The following is a 22973-nucleotide window of genomic DNA, read 5'->3' as shown; positions in this document are numbered from 1 at the left end:
TTTTCGATCAGAAATTTTATAATGCTAAAGAATGAAATAAATAAAGTGACAATAAGTAAACTTTAATACTCCACTTTCTGAAACTTTTAGCTAAGAACCGAAATTGCATAAAATGTTTCGAAATAAGCAAAGATTTTTTCCCCCCTTTCGTCGATAAGATGCCTTCAAAAACCTCCTAAAAAGATCTTTAGGAAAGTAATATTATCGATTGCAGGATAACCTTCAATCGTCCTTCAAATCCAAGTGAAGCGCTGCGGACTTACATTTCGATGTTATGATTGGGTAGCGACGTGCGTGACGTCACGTGGCAGTGCGACAGACTGACGACAAAGATGGTGTCGCTGATCCTTCTGTCATCTTTCTTCTGTCGTACAGAAAACGAAAAAATAATTGATGATTTTTATATCACCTTATCAATAGAATATTGTATAATATAAATGAAGTAATTGGGCTACTTTCTTACTTAGATACAACTTTGTAAAACACATATTTAAGAGGGAAAAAACTTTTAAAATTTGTCAGATTTATTTTAAAATTAATAATAATCTTATATAATCTCTAAACAACGTTTATTTTAGTTAATTTGCATTAATTTTCGAAATTAATTAGAAGTTTTGAACCTTATAATCCTCTCAATTCTTGCTCGCTTCTATAAGTTTATATTTTAATATAAATCCTGTTGTAACCATTTTATTAATACAGTTCACTTAAATTTTTAAAAAATAAAGACATTTTTTAATATTTTTCTTTAAATTTATTATGTAGTAAAGTAAAACGAGTAGACTTTTAAACAAGAAAAGAGGAGAAGATAATTGAACGTTAATTTCAATACAACTTTTAAAAAATTGACTTTTTAAGTGAAAAAATATCACGAGAAGGTAAAATATAAAAAAAAGGACATCAATAAAATCTGCGGCTTTCAGTTTTGGAAGTGAAGCATCGTGACGTTTGGCCATTTCAAAGCTGAGAAAATCTAACAACGGTCTGCGCATCTAGGATCTGTTTTCTCCTCCAATAGAATTTAGGGGGCGTGATTCAGTACTAGAAGCAATACCGTGTGTAGGAGAGTTGACTTTTTTCGAGTGTTTTCACAATCTTTGTTGAGTAATTGTATGTTAAATTCGAATGGGAAAAATAAAACGAATCTACTCGAGTTTAAACATTATTTTTATTACAATTACCACTCTACTAACTTTGCTTCTGATGCGACTCGTCTCAAATGTCATAAAAATCTCCTTCGGCAGTAAGAATTTCTTTATTTTTTTTTACTTCCAGTGCTCAGATTTTCTGATATTCGTTTCCTTTTTATACCTTCGTTTAATATTAATTCCTGTGCTTAAATTATTCACCATACTCGCTTCCTTGTTATTAACTCGATAACTATAGAAATAATCTATAAATTGAATTCAATGGCATTCGTAACTTTCAAATAATACTTTATAGCTTTGTACTTTATTAATAAACCATTAAAATTGTTTATTATTCCTTTACTACTCAAGAAAATACTTTCTGAAATGTTATAAGATATTCCCATAATGCTTCTAAAATTCAATTATTATCTATAAATTAAGGTAATAAATGAAAAAAATATAACTATAAATGAAATTTTGCATTTATTAATTATTATTTAACGACATTTTAAAATGTTTTCTACGCTTATTTTATTTAACATAAGAATTTTATTGAGTTAAACCGGAGAATTATAATGTTAACTCGATTTTTAAATTAATATGGAAATTATTTTAATTAAAAATTATTCTGCTGTTAATTATAAGAAATTAAATGTAATTAAATGCGAAGAATAAATAAATTTTATTTAGATAAAGAAGAAAAATTCTTACAAAGTTTTAAATTCGAATAACTGTTTTTGAGGATGAATAAGTTTACTTTTGTATTAAAATTGAAAAATTCATAATTAAATTAAATTTTAATGAGTAAAAAGATGGTTTAGTTTCTACTTTTCTCATCCAGACACTCTTAAAGGCGTATTTTTATTAGTAAAAATAGAATTATTTATTTTTTAAGCAGTTAAAAATAGCTTAAAGAACAAACGAGTTTGTATATTCATCCTTTTATTAACTTGAGTTAGTTAAAAATACTAAATCTTTTTATAAACTTAAATTTTTCATCTTTTAAATTATCGTGATTTTACTTTAAAGTCTACATTTTTATTTCAAAAATAAATAATATAAAATATTATGATATTAAGAGACTAGAGTTTATATCCTATAAAATTTTTCCTAAAACTAGAATAAAAATTTAAATTTTAACGCAAATAAAATACAATTTCACCTTAAAATGTTAAAGAAACATTAGGACCATTAAAAATTGTTGTTATATTAATCAGAATTTTCTGCCGAGGAATAAATAAATATAATTTAAACGTAATTTCTCGTTAATTCACATAGAAATTAATTGTAATTCCTGGCTTTAAAAGGTTAAAAGACTTCACTGTTTCTCATTGTTAATATAAAACAATAAAAGTTTACTCATCAATAAAGGAATTATTCAACAAATTAATGAAAAGAGGAATAGGAATTTCAGAAATCATATTCTAGAATATACAACTATATTGTATTTTATTTCGATTTTTTTCGGTGCAAGTTTATTCAGCAAAGACCTCTGTCAGTACTTTCCATTGTTACTATGGTTTTCTACTGTCAACGTTGACGTCGATCTACCTCGAATTACGTGCGTGTCACATTTACAAAGTGAAAGTGCATCCAAAAAACTATTTATAAGACCCACAATCTTATTTTATATGTTTATTATTTTGGATATTTTTAAACTCAAGTTCTATTTCCTTTCTATTCTTTTAGAATTGTTTCGACTTTGTAAAAAGTCAAACGTCACTTCACTTTCAATAGCCCTACCTCATAGATTTTATTTTTTCACGAAAAATTAATTCATTGGGCTGCAATTTGAAAAAGTTGTAGACCTATAAATTACCACTGATGTCTGTCCGTTCGTCTGTCATTATTTAATCTAGAGAATGGAGTTAGGTAGATGTAATTCGAGAGAAAACATAGGAACCTTAGGAGGAGGAGGTTCCGATTAATTATAATAACGTAATAACGTTGAAATGACGTAACTTCTGGTTCAAATCGAGAGTTACGTTATTTCAATTTAAATATTTGCTCCTGAAAGGCGTTAGATAGATGACCGATACGACTCTATTGTTAAAGGAAAAGTATGATGTACAGGGACAAGCCACTACTAATCTCTGATGTGTTTAAATTAAACATATTAAAAATTGCATTGTGACGATGTCACAATAAATAATTGCTCGTTCCATTTAAAATTTCATCACACACAGGTCATATTTTTAATATTACGATTTTTTGAATTATGGATATAAATTAATATATTTACATCTTGTGATCTTTTTTAAATATTGTTATTCATACAATATGTTTATTGTTCTGTTGGAATTTTTATTGTGCATATTACGTAAACCTGCGAAATAATTGTGTGGGAAGTGTTCCCAAACAATAGTACAACGGAACACTTGTGTAATCAACAGGATAAAATTGTTAATTTTGGTCTATTCTGAGAAAATTTAAGGTATTGTACAGTTTCCAATAACTTCAGTATCTTGTCAGAATGTCACTTGCCAGAGAGATGTGTCAGCAAGAGTGTATTATAGTATTGTTCTTTATTAAACCATTGTGTTACACATCTCTCCATTCTTTCTCACGTATACCAATTTACACTCATTCCACTAACAAACTCATTCCAACAATTTTTGAGAAAATTAGATGAAAGTTCGGTGTTTATTTTCTTAAATACATTTGTTTAACATACTATACAGTCAGTATATTGTTTTGTAAACAGCCTTTATCCCTAAGCAGAAAAACAACTATATTTTTTAACATTTATTTATTTATAGTTCATATAGATCGCTTCACAAAATCAATAGTAATGAAAATATGATAGGTGTACAGTACACAGTTAATGTCTAGGCCCACTACTTTCGTTTCTAACAGAAGAATTTAAGTACAACTGTAAAAAATTTCTCCACTTTATACTCTCTTTAAAACAGATTTAATTTAATTTATTCACAAATAAATTAATAATAAAACGTTCTTTCCTCTACAGAGTTCAACAGTAGATTGTAATGGACTTATAAATAAAATAAAATAGGTGAAATTTTTTATTATATTTCTCAACTTAAATTGATATTTATCAGATAAATTTAATTGCATTTACATTTGTAATCATTTGGATTAAATTATCGAATTGTTTATCAAACGAAAGCTTCATTGATCTTAATCCTTCAATTTGTTTGACCTTAATGCATTGGGGTCAAAGAATGAATCTTTGTTGAAGTCATTAATGGTGTCAATTTAGTGACATTGACTAATAATTGAAGCGTTAAAATTATTTTGTGGCATTTCTACTACTTAATCCACCTTAATCATAATTAGATGACTTTTAAAAAGTTTCGCTGATTATCATTCGGACATTTTAATGGCATCGAACATTTAAATTAGTTCAATGGAATTAATTGAGAACTTAAGTTATGTGAAGCAAATTTATAGCGACGTTGATGAGTTGCACTTTCCCTATAATTAGTCTATTAACAGTTAATTTTAGAAAGTTGAATTAAGCTTAATTTTTTATGAGGAAACTTTCACTTTCCTTCGCTTCCTACCTTCTTTCTTCTCACGTTTGCTGCTAATTTATTAATTTTTTATGATAAAATTATAAAATAAACAACATTTTTAAATATTATAGCAAATTCTGAACACAAAAGTAAGAATTTTATCAATTTTATTTTATTAAATAAATAAAATAACAGCAGAATTGTTTTTTATAGTATGAAATTTTAATGATACAAAGACTAAATCTATAAATCTATCGAAGCTTTCACAGTATTTTATAAGAAATCAATTGTTGATTGTGATAAATTTTCTTGCTAGCCTACAATACATGAAGATTTTTCTCATACAGTAAAACCTGCGTAAGCCGTAATCGCACGATACCGAATATTTTTTACGGTTTCCGTTTTGAACAGATTTTGCAGTATAGATATATTTAAGATTAAACCTGCTTAATTTTCATTTAATTCCGGCTTTGAACGGGTTAGTAGGGATTTTAAAAATTTATATTTTATATATTTTTATACATTTATAATTTTAAAATATTTTTATAAGACTAAATTGTTACTCATACGAAGATCTCATGCTTAAAAGTTTATGAATTAACAGTAATTTTTGCTGTATATTTATAATTCTGCTACGTTTTCAATCACGTAAGTCAACAGCTTCTTAAGTTAATTAAAATTAAATTAAACTTTAAACATAAATATAAAAATTATAATTAAGTTTGTAAATTTATGATTTATCATCATTACTTTATGTTATAAAATATATTAAATATTCATTATAATACTGTATAAACTTTAGACGAGTGAATCCTTCTGAGAATGTTTGAGATTTCAGATACAAGAAAAAACAAAATAAAATACTGTGAAACCTGTTCAAAAGGAAAACCTGCCTAAAAGGAATGTAGCAATTTTCTGTTAGAAAAACCACGTTTATAACAGAAACCTGCCAATCCGGAAAAAACATTCGGTACTGTGCAATTCCGGTTTACACGGATTTTATTTTAATTAAATTAAGACTATGACTTTTATATATAAGAAATATGCACATTTTTATTGTTAAATAAATAATATTCTATATTTATAGTATTAAGAGTGGCTCTGAAAAAAGAACGACGTGATACTAAGGTTAAGAGCTAAAATACAAGATGCATTTATGGAATATTCATTTGTACTGTATAGTGTAAAACCTGTGTAAACCGGAATCGCCCGATATCGAGAATTTTTTCTGGTTTGACAGGTTGTGTTTTTCAAGATAGAAAATCGCTCAGTGGCAAAGGATTTTTTCTGTTTAGACAGATTACGTTTTGGACAGGTTTTACTGTATTATGGGGAGATAAAAGTAAGTTAAAGACAAAAATTAGAAACATCTAAATCATACTCTAGCGATTAAAACAAGTGAATTGCCAAATTTATATATTAAAAATGAAACCTTGTTGAGCTTATTGGACAATTTCTTTGTATTTTTTTTAATTAAATCCTCGAGATCTAAAAGAATATCGATGTGAAATATTCTATATGATTTTTCATAAAGAATATTTAAATTATTCATTACTTCGAAGAACCTACATTAACTTATAAACAATACTTCAAATATAGTAAAATAAGATTCATCACTTAGACTCCATAGTTTGATTTTTATCGTATTTTATAAATAAAATATATATTAAATAAATATTCTGTAGAATTTAATGTATCTAAAGTAAACCTCGGAATTGCACGATATCGAATATTTTTTCAGGTTTCCGTTTGAACAGGTTTAGAAAATCGCACTGTCCTGAAGAATTTTTTTCTGTTTAGACAAGTTTCCATTTTAGACAGGTTTCGCTGAATTTACAAAATTAAAGTGAAACTAAGTATATTTAAATATAAAATTTTAGGATCCGTCTTCATCAAGGTCTTTGAATATTGAATAATATGAATATTTTAAATATTTTTACGTAAATATCTGATTATTTTCTTATTAATTCTCTCAAATTCATCTGTGAAAAGTTTTATTAATGAATGTTAAGTGTATTTGAAGGATTTTTAGAGATAATTTTGCAAAAAAAAAGATCATTTTACGTATATTTTAGCTAAAAATTTAACAGAAAAAATAAAGAAAATAAAATCATTATAAAATTAAAATCGCGTGTGGCCAAATTTAGTTAATAAGAAACTAAATTTAGTATGATAATTGTCATCTAGGACCTTTAAAAAGCCAATTTAATTACAATTAATGTCGAAAATCGATTGCTTATCCAAACATATACAGTAATTAACATGTGATAGTTCAATTTAAGATCAATGGGCATAACATATATTCGAATTATAAACGTAAATTTATATAATAAATTAATATATTAGGTTACTTAGAATCTATAATAGATGAAATCTTGGTGTTTCAAATTGCAATTTTCATGAGAAATAACCGTAGAATTTAATAGAATTTACTATAATGCTCTTGAATGGAGAATTTAGAATCATTGATATCCTTTTCTGAATGAGCTGAAACGATATTTAATGTCACAAATTCATGTGAGAGAAGAAAAATCGCTATTTTTTTATATCAGAATTTGCTACTAAAGTAGCAAGATTTATCTGTGAATCACGTGAAACATCCATTGAAGATGTTGAGCTGTTAAGAAAATCCTTGTAAACAAACAGAAAATCTTCATTAACTATTTAGGACCTATAAGTACGGTTCTATGGCTTATTATTTGTATATATAACAATAATATATGATTAAAAGTATTTTCACCCTGTTCTTACATCAATAATTAATACAGTAAAACCTGTGTAAGCCGAAATCACAAGATACCGATTATTTTTTTCCTGTTTCCATTTTGAACCGGTTTCTTTTAACGGAGAAAATCGATCAATTCTGATGATTTTTTTTCCACTTAGGCAGGTTTCTGTTTTATTCAAGTTCCGCTTTAGACAGGTTTTACTTAATAAATGTCTTGCCACATAAAAGTGAAGATTTATGTTTATTATGGAATTATTTAACTTATTAAATTAATATTAGTCTGTTTATTTGGCCTGTGATTATATAACTATAAATTTAATTAGGATATAATAATATATTATTTTAAATAATTTACTATTCTACAGCTTAATACACACTAACTTTTAAGTAGATTATATCGTGTTATAGCCTTAAAATTTAAGTTTGAAATAGGTTCTAAATATATAAATTAAAACCTCAAAACAACGAACACTAATAAAAACAAAAACAATTGCCATTGTTCAACGATTGCCGTTGTATGGAAGTTATTTTGTACACATTTCATAAAGGAACCTTCCTGAAAAAAGTGGACTACCGTTTACAGGTGGCCGTTATTACAAGTTTGATTGGGTTTCCAACATAACTATTGAACTTATAAAGCAGACCTATGAACTGAATATTGTAAGATATTTTATTTTTGCGTTAATAAAAATGAATATCAGATATTTAATTACTTGCTTATAATATTATGTAGTAAAACCTGTCCAAAACGGAACCGGGACCTGCCTAAACAGTAAGAATTTTTCGGAACGGAGCGATTTTCTATGTTTAAAAAGAACTGTTTGAAAGAGAAACCTGCTAAACCAGAAAAAAAATCGGTATCATGAGATTTCGGCTTACACAGGGTTTACTACATATAAGATAATATATTGTCTTATGATATAATAAAACTAGAATTTTAAATCAAATTTTAAGGCTACATTTTCGAATTCAATTCGATAAACAATGAAGTGTATGTGAGTGTTTGTAAAAATTATATTTCTATTTTCTAGCAAAAATTAAGTTTTATTATTAAAAATTACAGTTTATAAATAAATATTTATTGTTAATATAACATAATTCCAGTAAAACCTGTGTAAACCGGAATCATCCGGTATCGAGTATACTTCCGGTTTGGCAAGTTCCGTTTTGAACAGATGTTTTTCAACGTTCCGTTCCGAAAAATTCGTTCTGTTAAGGCAGGTTTTCGTTTTAAACAGGTTTCACTGTACTAAATTCCCTGAATAGAAAGCATCCGAACCTTTATAACTTCAGCTTGCATATGGCCTGTGTTTAGATTCTAAGTGGCATTCTAAACCATTTTTTAGAAAAAGAAGGCATGAAATTTTAGAATTTAATAGCTTAGAGGATGTAGGAAATGAGGTTAAAGCACTAAACTAAATTAATCGAAGCAGTTTTCTAGAATTAAATGAAGTTAGACCATATCGAACAATGTCGATAGAAGACACATCAATCAGTATAATGGACTGAAGAGAAACACACATGACCTGCTGGAAACACCTAGACCTTATCGCTTAATTTCGTACTGTAGTAGTAGTAGTAGGGGGGCGCTTTTGAATAAGTGTGTCGTGACGAAAGATCGTTTCTCTCTTAATTCTCATAAAACGTTGTGTTGGGCGCATCAAATACACAGCAACACACAGGTCTAATGAATAAAGTTGTAAATTAACTTTCATCGTTAGGGGACTAATTCACAAAATTGATATTTTTCATTAGTAAGTACTTTATTGTACTTAATTTCCGAAATAAATCTATGTTAAATATATATCCCAACACATAAATGGGGCAATCACTTTTAAATTGGGCACATACTTTGAAGATAATGTAAATTAAAATTATGTTTTAAGCACGCTAATGTATAAAGGTGATTTATGATACAAAAGCCCTATTTTTAGGGTAATATTTTATAAGTAAAATCATTTTCCGCCCATTTATATTATGCATTTTTTGTTTTTGTTACGTGTAACCTTCCACCTTTGGATTTAATTTTATGAAAGCCACAGACTCGTGCCACATAAATATATTGGAAGAAAGTAATTACATCGAGTAAATGCTTGCCTTTGTATAAAAATCCAACAATTTTTTACTTAAATTATTAATCCCGTAAGACGACAGACAAACAGACAGGCCATTCAGTTATAATTTTTTTACAGATTTAAAGCTTTTTAAACGTCAGGAGTAACTTTTATTTAAAATGTTTAAAGCAAAACAGCTTAAATTTATTATTTTATTAATAATAAAAGCGAGTTAATATACAGTAAGAAACCTGCTCAAAACGGAAACCTGTCAAACCGGAAAAACGTTCCGATTTACACAGGTTTTACTGTAAAATAAAAACTTAAAAGCAGAATATAACCAACTAAATTATATTTTAAAAAGTTTTATAATTAATTGTAAAGTTATTAATGCCAAGAGATTAAAAGTATAAATCTTTGAAATTAGTCCTTAAGCGTAATAATAATATTTTACATTTTATCTCCAAGAAAAATATTATTTAAATCTTAATTAAATTTAGATAATTATGAATTTTAAATTGCTACAAATAACATTTTTAATTGGTTTTTAAAAAATAGTAAAAATATACGAAAAATAAATAGAAAATATTTAAATAATCTTCAAATTTTTATATTAATTCTTATAACAACATTAACTTTACTGTTGTTAGGACCCTTCTAAAAATATTTCAGATGAACCTGTTTAAAACGGAATTTTTAAGAATCAATTTTAAAGGTTATAAATAAATATAAATCCATCAAATGTTGCATATTTTTAATGACAATTTACACTTATAAATAACTATTTAACCCTTTACAGTATAATTTTATATAAATACATTAATTCATGATATAAAATAGGGTCTAAGCATGTATTTAGAGCTTAATTTTCTGGAAAATTAAGATCTAAATGCTTGCTTAGAACTAAATTTTACAAAAATTAAGGTCCAAATACTTTTTTATACCTTAATTTTTCAAAGGAAATTTTAAAAAATAACTGATTATTTTATCTGAGAACGTATTGTATCTTGAATTGAAAGCTCTAAATATGAAGAATGGTAAACACGTTAAATTTACAGACAGAGAGAATATATATTTTAAATAAATTTAATTAAAATTTAAACACGATTACTTGCACACTTAAGCATATTATTGTAAACAAAAATGGATTTTCAGCCGGCAAAAACTACATAATCAAAATCATAAACAAAATAATTTATTTATTGTTTAAAAAAAAAAAAAACATCTTTTAATTACAATTTACATTGGCAGAAATGAATTTTGTAAGTAAAAATATCAGAAAAATTAATTAATTACGATCACTCTGGTCGTTTTTATTCAGGTTAGTCGATATGATACAGAAGTGATCGTGTTCCCCCGTAATCAATATACAGTTAAAACAGTTTTATTCTATGATATTATCGAACAATCCTGCTCATTTAGAGGCTTGTTGCTGGTACGTAAGTCACGCAAAGTTGTAACTTTTTTCCAGATACGATCTTTGACCTAAACGTATAGAACGAGCCGACCCAGGAAAACTAACATATTATCGCTTCTATTAATACCATAGGGGATCGTAAAGTCACATGACATTGACGGCGATCACGTGAGCGTGTCGTCATAGAAACGGTATCATTCTATTCTACTAAACATTACCTGGGTATGGAGTAGTTAGTTCTGGTCCTTCGTTAAGTGATTGACAAACTCAACTCACTTTATATTTATCCCCACGTAATGACAGCTTACAAAAGGGAAATGTTTTGATAATGAATACAAGTTTCTCTGTATCAAACGTATTTAATTATTGTCCTTGATAGAAATTTAATTGTTTCATCTACCTGCCAGAAAAAATTATTATTATTATTATTATTTCTTTGTAAACGTATCCAATTGAAACATTACCAGTTGATAAAGAAAATTAATCTGTTGTAGAAAATAGAAATGTATGTTTTTTTAGGCGTTGTATTTGGGTATGAAACGTTTAAAACAATCAGTAATTTCCTTAAACAGTGTCTAAAAATACACATTTTACAGATAAAATTTGTATTGTTAGGTGTATTATTTGATACGAGACATTTTTCAGTGTTAAATAAATTATTTATTACAAAAAAAAATAAAGTAATGCAATTGACATTGACTTTTTGTTGTAATTTTTAACAGTTATAACAATTAATTTACATTAATTGATAATGTACTAATGCGTAACATAAAACACTATAAATAATCACTTAAATTGCGTTTTTTACATCGCTTCTTTGCAAAAAATAGCATGAAATTTTCATCATTAATTACATTTTTACAATGATGCCCTTCTGTACTGTACAGTACATGATCGATGCCATCACTTAATGTGCAAAATTTACATTCAAGATATAAATGAACTTTTATACACTGAAACTCGCAGATCATAATCACATGACGTTAAAACACAATTAAATTCCTTACACACCAATGAACACGTTTATCTTACTGAAAATCTTTGCACCAGATGGAGACACCGTCATTTTTTTAAAATTATGAATACACTTTAAATTTATTTACTTCACAATAGTTTATTTCAGAGAATTTTAAGCTCGGGAAGCATTTATTATACTTTATTAACACCTAAATGTATGGTTTAATAAGTTCATTAGCGATTGGTCATTCGGATGCGATTATCGTATTTAATTAACCAATCAGAATTATCCAAAGTTGTCTATTACCTTGGTTACGTCAATTGAAGGTTTCTGATCGTCGACCAATTGAAACAGGCAAGTGTCGCGTGCGATTGCTCACCATGACAACACTATTCGCGATCACGAGACCATGTGACCGGTTGCTGGTTTGTTGATGACTGATCGATAACACCAGATCGATCTAAATGCTAAGCAAATTAGTCTATACTATTATGAAGCATATATATATATATATATATATATATATATATATATATATACATACGTATATACAACATCTATAATGCATTTCCACGAAACTGCTCGTGATCACTCGAAAAGATATTTTAATCTAAAAAAAAATCCGTTTAATCTAAAATTTTGCATTTATATTATTATTTACATTGTTATTAATTCTTCTATTTTGTAGTGTTTGTATTATTTTATAGTACAAAAATATCTTTTAGTAATATTATAATTTATTTATTTTTTTTTTTTTACTTTTCTCTGTTATAAAACAGAAGGAAAGTATAGCTCTCGGTTAAAACCTGGCCCCCCTCAAAATTTGTACATTTTTGAACTCGAGGTACCTTGAAATTCAAAATAATTTGGGGATTTTTTCTGTATGTGGGGGCTCGATTTTGTTCATTCACTTTGAAGCTTAATAATTCCTGTTCCTTTTGTCGAAATGTTTGAAATTTTGCAGGGGGATTTGCGGATTAGGGAGGAATTTTTCTAGATATTTTTAGGAAAATCGGTGTATTAGTTCGGGTGCTATGGTCCCACCCCTTAATGTCTCACAAGCCAATCTGAATACTCAATTATTGATAAAAATTAATTTATTCATTTTATAAAAAGTTATTATTTTAAATAATCAAAACACATTTTAATACACGCATACTATTAATTGAAATTTAAATTATTATTATTATTATTTATTAATAAAGTTACAAAGAACGTTTATCCTGTTACGTAAGGCATTTCGTCTACAAAATTTTATTTTAAGAATTAAAAAAAATGATATAATTTAATGAATAAATGCTAAATCAATACTGAAATATAAATTATAATAAAATATTCCTGAATAATTTAAAAAATAAATTATAATAATATTTATATTAATACAGGAAAACCTCGATGTTCAGGCATAATACATTTCTAAAAATGTGTTGGAAGGGAAACAATCAACAAAGTGAAGAAAGTAAAATTATAAATCCTTTATTACAGCAAATAAATTTTAATTTTACTAATTTTAACGCCCTATTCAATGTATTTTACAACGAATAGGACCTCTAATACGACGTACTATATATGACATTATTGAATGCGTTAAAACTATAGATTAAACAGAAAACTGGCAATAAAAACTAATTTTCATAAATGACTTTGCTGTTACCCGAAAACAAAACTGGCAGAAACTCTACTTTAAAGTATTATATTATTATTATTATTATTATTAGCCTACTGAAGAGTCTAGATAAAGAAAGGAAGAGTTTGAGGGATAAGCAAGATGATGAGGAAGAGTCTAAGGGCGTAAGGAAAATTGTGAGAGGATAAGAAAAAGTGTGAGGGAGTAAGAAAGAAAATAAGAAAGAGGATAAGGAAGAGTATGAGGGGATAACAAAGAGGATAAGGAAGAGTCTGAGAGATTAAAAAAGACAATAAAAAAGAGTCTAAGGGGGTAAGAAAGAGGAAAAAGAAGGGTGTGAAGGATAAGAAATAGGATAAGGAAGAGTACGAGGAGATAAGAAAAAAATGAGGAAAAGATAAAGCTCTACTTCACGATAGCTCCAAATTTTGATTTTTCAGCTGAAAATGCACGAAAGTGCGAATTTGGCAGACAAAAAGCAAAAGTGTTACGTCCATAATTTCGAAGACATTTAAATAAATATATTATATTTAATATTATTATCTATTAGAAAGATATTTTTTCTTAAAGTACTGTACAGTACATAGCAATTGATCCATAATTATTTATATTATTAGATATAGAAATATAACAATACCCCTGTATCTAGTATGGAAAAGCACCGTTTCAAATGCAAATTAGACTACTGAAACCTTAACTAAATTATATTTTTAAAGTAAAATTAAATGATACAAAACATGTTTATATTTAGTTTAAGTTCTAAAATAGAAACGTGTATTTTAAAGGGGGTAATTCGAGGTTTTTTTCCACGAAAATATCAATAACATTGTGCTAAAGAAGAGCTATCAATATCCCTTTATGTGTAGACTATAAAATGAGATATCAAAAGACACCGTGTAACAGTCACTTGTAATCAATAATGAGATTTATTTAAACAGAGAGAAAATTTTGTCTATTCCATTTAGAATTTTCTAATCGATTATTTAACATATCGATCTACGATACGTTGAACTTTCACAATGAAATTCCTATTGTCATTATAATAATAATAATAATAAAGATCGTTTAGTGTAGCAAACATTTAAAATTCACATAATTTAAAAAAAAAATTAAAATTAAACTTATTTAATATTAATTTTAATTTAAACATTGTGGACTGTAGGCTAGATACAACCCCTTGGATGAGGAGAGAAGAAGAATTTTAATCTTATATCAATAGAATTTCGTTAATGCTATATAGTAATTTCCTATAGAATATAATAAAATAAAGCATTATAAACAAATTTATAATGTTATTTTTATGTACAGATACACATTCGTTTATTTTAATTTGATTTAATTACAATTATCTGTAATTCAAGCTTAAGTAATGATATTTGTGCATAGGATTAGTTCAATTTTGCAAATGACTTTAGGCCTATATCGAATTGAACAAGGCTACAATCAAACAAATTAATTAAAATTATAGATCTAAATTAAAATCAAAAAGATAATTGTGTTTAAATTCTTATATAATTTGACAGATCCTATAGTATGTCTTGCATTTTTATTTAGTAATGTGATAATAGCTTTAGACTAGAGCTTTAATAATAAAATAATTTAATTTAATGACAATTACTTAATCATATTTTTTTATATTTTTATACGTAGAAATATTTTATTTTACTTTATTTAAATATTCGATTAATGAAAAATGATGAACTTGTAGCATCGTGCTGTCTGAAGTTACAGCATTTGGCATGATAAAACAACAAGAAAAATAAATTATTTAACATTTTAAAAAGTAAGAATTGTAAATTAATAAGTATTTTTCTTCCTACTTTATAAATATTTAACTAAGTTTAGAAAATAAATAAGTTGTGAAAGTTTATAAAATTACGATGATGATCAGAATGTTGATAACATTTAACACGGATTCTTTTATAAAATTATAAAGTTTTAACCATAAATATTTAATGTAATACACTTAATAAAAGGCTAAATGTATTTCATTAAATGATAAATGATAATTTTTGAAAGATTTTAATAAAAAAAATGGATAAATCTAAAATAATCAGGCCTTGTTTACAGTTGACTTTCCATACTTAAAATCAATTTATTAAAAGGATTTTAACGAAATTTTTAAATGGAATATTTATAAATAATTTAAGAAATTACTCGAATTTAATGCGTATATTTAGAATAATATAAATAAAAATGCTAAACATGTTGAATTATATTTATAACTTCAATATTTAATTATAAGCCTATGTTTAATTAATTTTATAAGCCATACACAAATTTATATGTGTATAAAAATGGGAGATAATATATTATTTTATTGCTGATTATTTAAATTACATTTCTTTAATCGAATTCAATGTTGTTGCTTATCTGATCGTGTGATAGACTGCTTTGAAATTCATAGGACAGAATAGATCAGGGCGTAATCTATTCTAGTCGTATCTACAATGACTTTGATATTTTGCTTGTAGAACTTGCTTTAAATGCTAAATAGATCAAATAACGAATAACGTATTATTGTTATTTAAACGATTATTTTTAACCAACTGAGCTTAGATTTTTATTTCGAGTAAACATTTATCATATACTTAGACTTGTTTTTCTTTAGAAAAAGAGCATATTTACATCAATTTTTACAATGATTTTACATTTTTACAACTTTTTTTTTAAAATAAAAGTAAAAAATATCCATTCCAGATGCTTGATTTTCTATAAAATACAGCTTAAAGTTAATGGTTGAATGTGGATAAGAAAGAGCATCAGGATGATGCTCTTTTTATCTACATTCATCATCATCTTTCTAAGTAATTAATTAAAATTAATTTATATCGTTTATTATAATATAAATATAAATTAATTGTAAATAATTTTACTGCTTATAAATTTTATAAAAGTTATTAAAAATATTCATAATTGTAGCACGTTTTAACACATAGAATTATATAATTATATATATAATATAAGATATAATTCATTTACTATTAAACAATTTAATATTTATAGATAAAATATAGACAAATTATTAGTTAAAATATTAATTTTATGAGGTAACAATTAGAATTATACAGTTCTAGATATATTATACGAATTAATTGTTCAATTTATCGCCATTCTTCTCACGAAATGCGACTCTCAACCTTCACCTAGGCCTATAGGCCTTCAAAGAATGTAAATATACTGTACTTTAAACTGTGAATAAGAAGATTAGAATTAATTATAGGATTAAATTACTTTAAGTTAATATTATAAATTTATAATAGTATAACAGCTATTATTTTTACATAAATTAGTTAAGTATTATTAAAATTTTCTAATTTATTTGAAAATAATTCACATTTTATCAAATTTATAAATTAAATTACAAAATGTTATATATTTAAAATATCGCTTCAAAGCAGTACTATAGACTTCTCACATAGGCCTTAAGCTATAACATATAACAAACCTTTTCTCTAATTTATATGGCTTAAATGCAATTGTATAGCAAATAACCTTAAACTATAACATAAAATAGGCCCTTCTCCTCGTTTACATAGTTTAAATATATTTATATTTGTTATATAAATATCTAACAAGACAGCTATATAACAGGTCTTAAGCTATAACATATAAAAGGCCTTTACCCTCCACCAAATAATTACACACGTAAAAATGTGAGGCCTTAAGCTCTTAACGCGAGGCCCTAAACTATAGCTTAATTAACTTACATACAACTTACTTTAATATAATTCTGTATCACCGAAATTTATTTTAAATATAGTAAAGTTTCTACTCGTATCCTAAACAGCAAATTAACATTTATATATACCGAAAAATAAATTAATGTAATAATAATAATAATAATAATAATAGAAAAGATATTTATCTTATCGAAATCATTTACAATAAGATGCTGAAATTTTTATTTCTGTGAAACGAAAATAGAAATTTTGATACTTAAAGTTTCCTACTGCATCCCGTTTTTTGAACCTACCTATAAATTATTCAGTAGAAAGAAAGATATAAAGTGTATATCTGTATATAGTTTAACAACCTAAACAATTTTTAACGTTGCTCCACTCCTGAATAATTAATTTGCACCTGTTACATTCGGTTATTTTATTTAACAGTTCTTTCACTCATTCTCCTTGACATTAAATGTTAAGGAAGAGTAGAAAAAACAAAACCAGAGCATCAAGAGCACCAGCTAAATAGCAAGAGACTTTAATTTATGAAAATAAATTCTTCCATAAAAATTAATCATTTGAAATTATTTTATGTTCCTTTCCTCTTAAAAAAACTCGTTAAGAGAGAATGGAATATTGAAATTCCACTGTATAAAGTCCATTGGTAAGCATAAAATTTTCAAAGTCATCAGGGAGTTACAATGTGGCAACGATAGAAGCGTGGGAAATAAACTCCTGTAAATATTTCAGACGTCTGTATATCGTTAGTTTCCCACAGGCAATACAGCATATGATTTTGTATTGCATAGAAACAAGTGCAACTAGTAGAAGACATTTTTATACAGTTTTAACGGTAATTATACATACACTCGGAGACTAATTAAGCGTGTTATGAGTTTAAAAAAACACACAACGACTAATTAGTGACAAGAAAAAACTTATATTCAGATTCGGATGAAAATTAAGTACAGAAATGGGATTAAATTCATTTACTCGGCTTCCTTTTTTTACGTAGTTTATCAGGTCTTTTCAAATGGGGGATGCAGGACGTAGATGATGAGGAGGATGTAGAATGCACGTGATGCGGAGGATGAGGGATTGTAAACAAATTTCGAAAGCGAAAGTTGTTGCTTTACTTTTTCCGAATTCATTTTAAATAGGATGCTTTTAAGGGATATTAAGTCTAAACTCAAAGACAGGGTAGCTTTCGGCTATTCGACTCTATTGTTACACTAAAATTTGCCCTGGGCGACATTAGCTGCTGACTCTCAACGCTTGCCAATTCTTAGGGGAACATGATGTGATTGTGAAGTTGGTTTGACTGTAAATCTATTTCTACACCAACAACGAAACCCATTTTAGTACCGAATATACTAAAAATCACAGAATTCTATCCCTTCAACTACGTAACACCAATTAAATTTTAAAGCAATTAAAGAAAAGGATTTCCTTATTAAACAAAATTTAAATCTAAAATAGCAATCACTAATTAAGTATTAAATTCAAATAAGTAAATAATATTTTAAGGTATAAATAGTCAATTTTAATTATTTATAGCACGATAAACGTGGTTTAGAATCTTAAAACGAACGTATTCACTTGCTTATCTAATCAATATTAGGCTTATTTAATAATAAAATAATATAATTTAATGTATTAAATATTAAATTATATACATTTTTGTCATTTTGTGTACATCAAGTCATTTTTGTGTAGTTTTTTTCTCTATGAAACATTTTTAGATAAAATGATGCGTCAGCAAAGTTGACCGACATGTGTACGTATGAAAAGGAAGTGAGGGATTCATCCCTATTCCCTTTGAAATATTAAGCAGGGAAGTGAATAATACCAAATGCATTCACTAAATAAAACCATGAGAGATACAGTAGAAGCATATTGAATAGCTTACTATTCACAGAATAGTTATTATCTATCTATATATATATATATATATATAAAAGCCTCTATTTTGACTTTATAATTAAATACGTTTTATTTTTCATGGTTTTACAATTAATTAGCATGCAAATTTTATTTAAACATGTAAATTTTGTGTGGCGAGATAATTTTTTAATCGTCTCCTAATGCATTTTCTAAATAAATATGCATATTTCTGCAGATTTAATATGAAATTCATATAAAGCTTCATGCACAAAAAATCAGAATTAATTTTTATCTGGTTAATTGTAATTTAATGTCAATAAAAATATATAGAATTTTGGGATCAAATTACTTTAATTAAAGATATTAATCGGAAAATCAGATTTTTAGAAATAAATATTAAATAAAAGAACTAAAAAATATTTCTTTTGATGTTATTATTTTTATTCTTAATACTTAATTAAGTATATTGAGATTATCTTATACTGTAAATAAAATTTTATAAAAATAAATTTAATGAAAAATATAAGAAAGGATCAAATGGTAGTTTTATATTATTTACTTAATTTTTGAAACAATTTTATAAGAAATGAGTAAAATTTAAAAATAGATTTAAATAAATAAACATCTAAATTTATATATTATATATATATATTATAATTTTAATAAAATTTTACCAAATATATTTTAAACCTCTCTCTTCTTTCTTCCCCCTTTCTATATAAATATATAAATATACAGCATATAAAATATGCTATATATAAATATACAGAATATATTTTGCAAGTAAATATATAGCTATACACGTATATACATAACGTATATGTTGTATACTGTATATTCAAAATTATTAGTTAAATAAGTTGGTGTATATAGAACTATAGAGTACATATTTTAAATTGCAGTTACTATTTTCTAAATATTTTATGTAAATTATCTCATCTTATTAGCAAATATTTTTGTTTTGTATGTATATAATTTATTAGAAGAGCTTTTATGTATGTGTATATAAAATAATACACAATAAATAAACAAACAAAAATGTTTAGATCAATTAGAATTAGTAAACTTCAATAAAAATCTATAAAGTAATTTTATTTTAAAAATTTTTAATTGCCAGTAAAAGTTTCTATCCTTTGAAAATTCTATTAATGATGTAGTCAAGATGACATCGGTTAGGTTTTTCCTTTTTTCCTTTTTTTTACGAGTCAACAATTATGGAAAAAATAATTCGGTTTGATGGCATGGATTTAATAAGATTCGGTAACAGAAATTTCACTTAACTTTAATCAAACAGAAAATTTTTTTTACAGAAGAAAGAAATTTTTGTATTATCTCGTTAGGAAAATTTAACATGTTTTAAGATAAATATTTATATAAAAACAATTTTTATAAATTTCCTCGTCTGTAATTTGCTTTCATTTTAATAACAGAAACATTGCTAACACCTACACGAAATGATTCTGTAGAAGGAGAAAGAAAATGTATAATTCAATTCTAATTTTATTTTATATTATTTTTTGTGTGTAACAATAAAATGAATTATATTATTTTAATAATTTTTATAATAAATTATCATTTTATATATTTATTATATATAAAACGTTCTAATTCTATTAAATATCGATTTTTATTTATCTTTTCTTTAACTACTTGATAACATTTAGATGGATTTATTTATAAAATTTATTTATTTATTCGAATGTTATTATAAATAAAAGCTAGAATATTCTAATTTTTAATTAAATTTTTATGTATTATCAATTGAAAAAATATATATATAACACGTCTAAGGTTATATATAATGTTATGTAACAAAATTATAATATTTTAAAGTTTATTAAATATTAAAATTTAAGCTTTAGATTATTAATAAACTCTTTAAAATAAGTAAAAATAAATTTAATATAATTTAATTTTAAATACGAATTCGTTTTCTCGCTATTAAAAGGAAACTATTCCATTTTAAAAAATTTTAATTTTTTTTCCTAATAATTATCGAATTTAAAATAATATATTTATTATAAAAATAAATGTAATTAAAACATTAAAGAATATTTCAAGAAAATTTTCTTTAACGATATCATTTTATAAGCAGAAATTTCGTAGATAGAGAAATTAAATACTTTAACAATTATTAATCGAGAAAATAACATTTAAGAAAAATCGAAATCAATATTAATAAACACGTTTATTCACTTTTAATTAAAATATATCTTATTTTATACCAAAGAATTAATATGACTTATCTCCGGAGAAATATGCTGTTTACCTTTAAAGCAAAGTAATGGACGCCTGTAAATCAGATTTCACTGTAAAACACAACTGTAATGCAAATAAGTCTGTGGGTTAAAAGAAAATGTTTAATTAAATGTTTGTATATTTTAAATGTTGAATTTTTACGTTAGTTTAATGTAATTAAGAGGAAATTGCTTAGAATTGGCAATGATTTAATCAAAGTTTATAAATTTGCATGTTTCGAGATGGAAAAGGGAAGGGAAATATTCGATTAAACGTCAAAGAAACCAGTTGAAAGAGGGAAAGGAAGAATTAAGAGTAAACCAAGCAGAGCTTTTGTCTTGTCCTCGCTTTCTTGATTGAGAAAATTGAGTAGAGAGACTCAGAACAGCCCCCCGCAGACCAACTAGTGAAAGAGGTCGGTAGTCTCTTCTAATAGAAGTCACAACCCTCGCAAGTAATTTGTAACTTCTCGATTTTAAATCATATAGAAGTAAAAACATTGAGGTAACGGCATATTCCCAGTAGTAGTGATAATAATTACAATATTCTCCGCCACTCTTACGAGTTTCGATTTGAAAAAACACCAAATTTAAATTAGGAAAAGTTAATATATCCAACGTAAAAAAATGGCGGATCGTCTGTATATTTTAGCCTTTAAAACGGATTTAAATAATTTAAAATTAAAAAAATAATAATTAATTAAAGCGTCACTCACCCTGGTCCATTTTGGTCCTGTTGATTAAACACCGCACCTTTCATAGCACCCACACTTCCTATAGGCATTGTCGTGTGTAAGGCCGTTTAAATTACGGCTCGAGGGGATGGCGAAAACACGAAGTGTACGATGTTAAAGTTAGCCGACGACACTCACAAGGATGGTAGAGCTTTTGCCAGAATCTCGGACACGGGGAGTTTGGCCGCCCTGCTCTACAACGCCACATACTCTGCCGTTGGCATAATTAGCTGGGATTCTTGGGCCAGTTTACAGCAGTTGACGACAGAAGGCGCTGTGCGGTCGATCTGGATGGATTAACGGTTGCAGAAAGAAACAGGTAGGTGTTACGTGATTGGGTGAAGTAATGGAGTGCAGCTTGCAAGGTGAATGCCGAATCGTGCTACAGATATGTCCGAGGCATTCGTCTCTTCCCACTAAAACTGAAAAAAAATAATAGAGAATAGACTTCTCTTTGTCTATTGATTACTCCTATTCAATTTTCAAATACGCAATTCAAATTTTTTATCAGATTTTTGATCATTGTTTGCTCCGTCTCGTACTCTAATCGGACCCATTTCTCGATATAACCGATATATTTTCGATTGGAAAAACGTCATCGCTTCTCCTTCTCTTCTTCCTCCTCCTGGGTATCGTTTACAAACAATTGTTTACTATTATTATCCTTTTATATTTATAAATATATATATATATAGTTTATTCGTTTCGTTTCGTATAATATAATAATTTCTTTTATATATTTATTCATTATTTAAATTATAAAAAAGAGAAGTTAACTGTTGAAGGGTACAGCATCATCATCCTCCTTCAAAACAATTACATTGAAACAAATAATATAAGAGAAAATCTTAAATATTACATCCATCTTTCTCCTATTTGTCTTGATCCATTGACCTTTTCTAACTTTCTATATTTTCTTCTTCTTCTCTTGCATCAATTTATAATTCATTAAAAATTAAAATAATTAAAGAAGTAATATAAATACTTTTAAATTAAAATTTTAAAGTTTTTTATTTAAATTAATTACTTAAATTTTATAAAAATAAATATTAAAATTCGT

At 26.1% G+C, this 22973-nt stretch overlaps 1 protein-coding gene across 1 annotated transcript in view; it reads right to left on the bottom strand.

Moving 5' to 3' along the window:
* LOC136974914 (vesicular glutamate transporter 1-like) overlaps nucleotides 1–22625 on the bottom strand; it is an 89333-nt gene extending 66708 nt beyond the window's left edge. The window contains exon 1 of the mRNA XM_067269939.1: nucleotides 21896–22625. Coding sequence (XP_067126040.1) covers nucleotides 21896–21963 — 68 coding nt within the window. The 5' untranslated portion in view covers nucleotides 21964–22625. The remainder of the gene's footprint in view (nucleotides 1–21895) is intronic.
* Between the last annotated feature and the right edge of the window lie 348 nt (nucleotides 22626–22973).

Source organism: Centruroides vittatus, unplaced genomic scaffold (genome assembly GCF_030686945.1).
Source record: "Centruroides vittatus isolate TY-2023 unplaced genomic scaffold, ASM3068694v2 contig_10, whole genome shotgun sequence".
NCBI lineage: Eukaryota > Metazoa > Arthropoda > Arachnida > Scorpiones > Buthidae > Centruroides > Centruroides vittatus.
The sequence above is the reverse complement of the archived record's forward strand: the minus strand, read 5'-3'. Positions and strand labels throughout refer to the sequence as shown.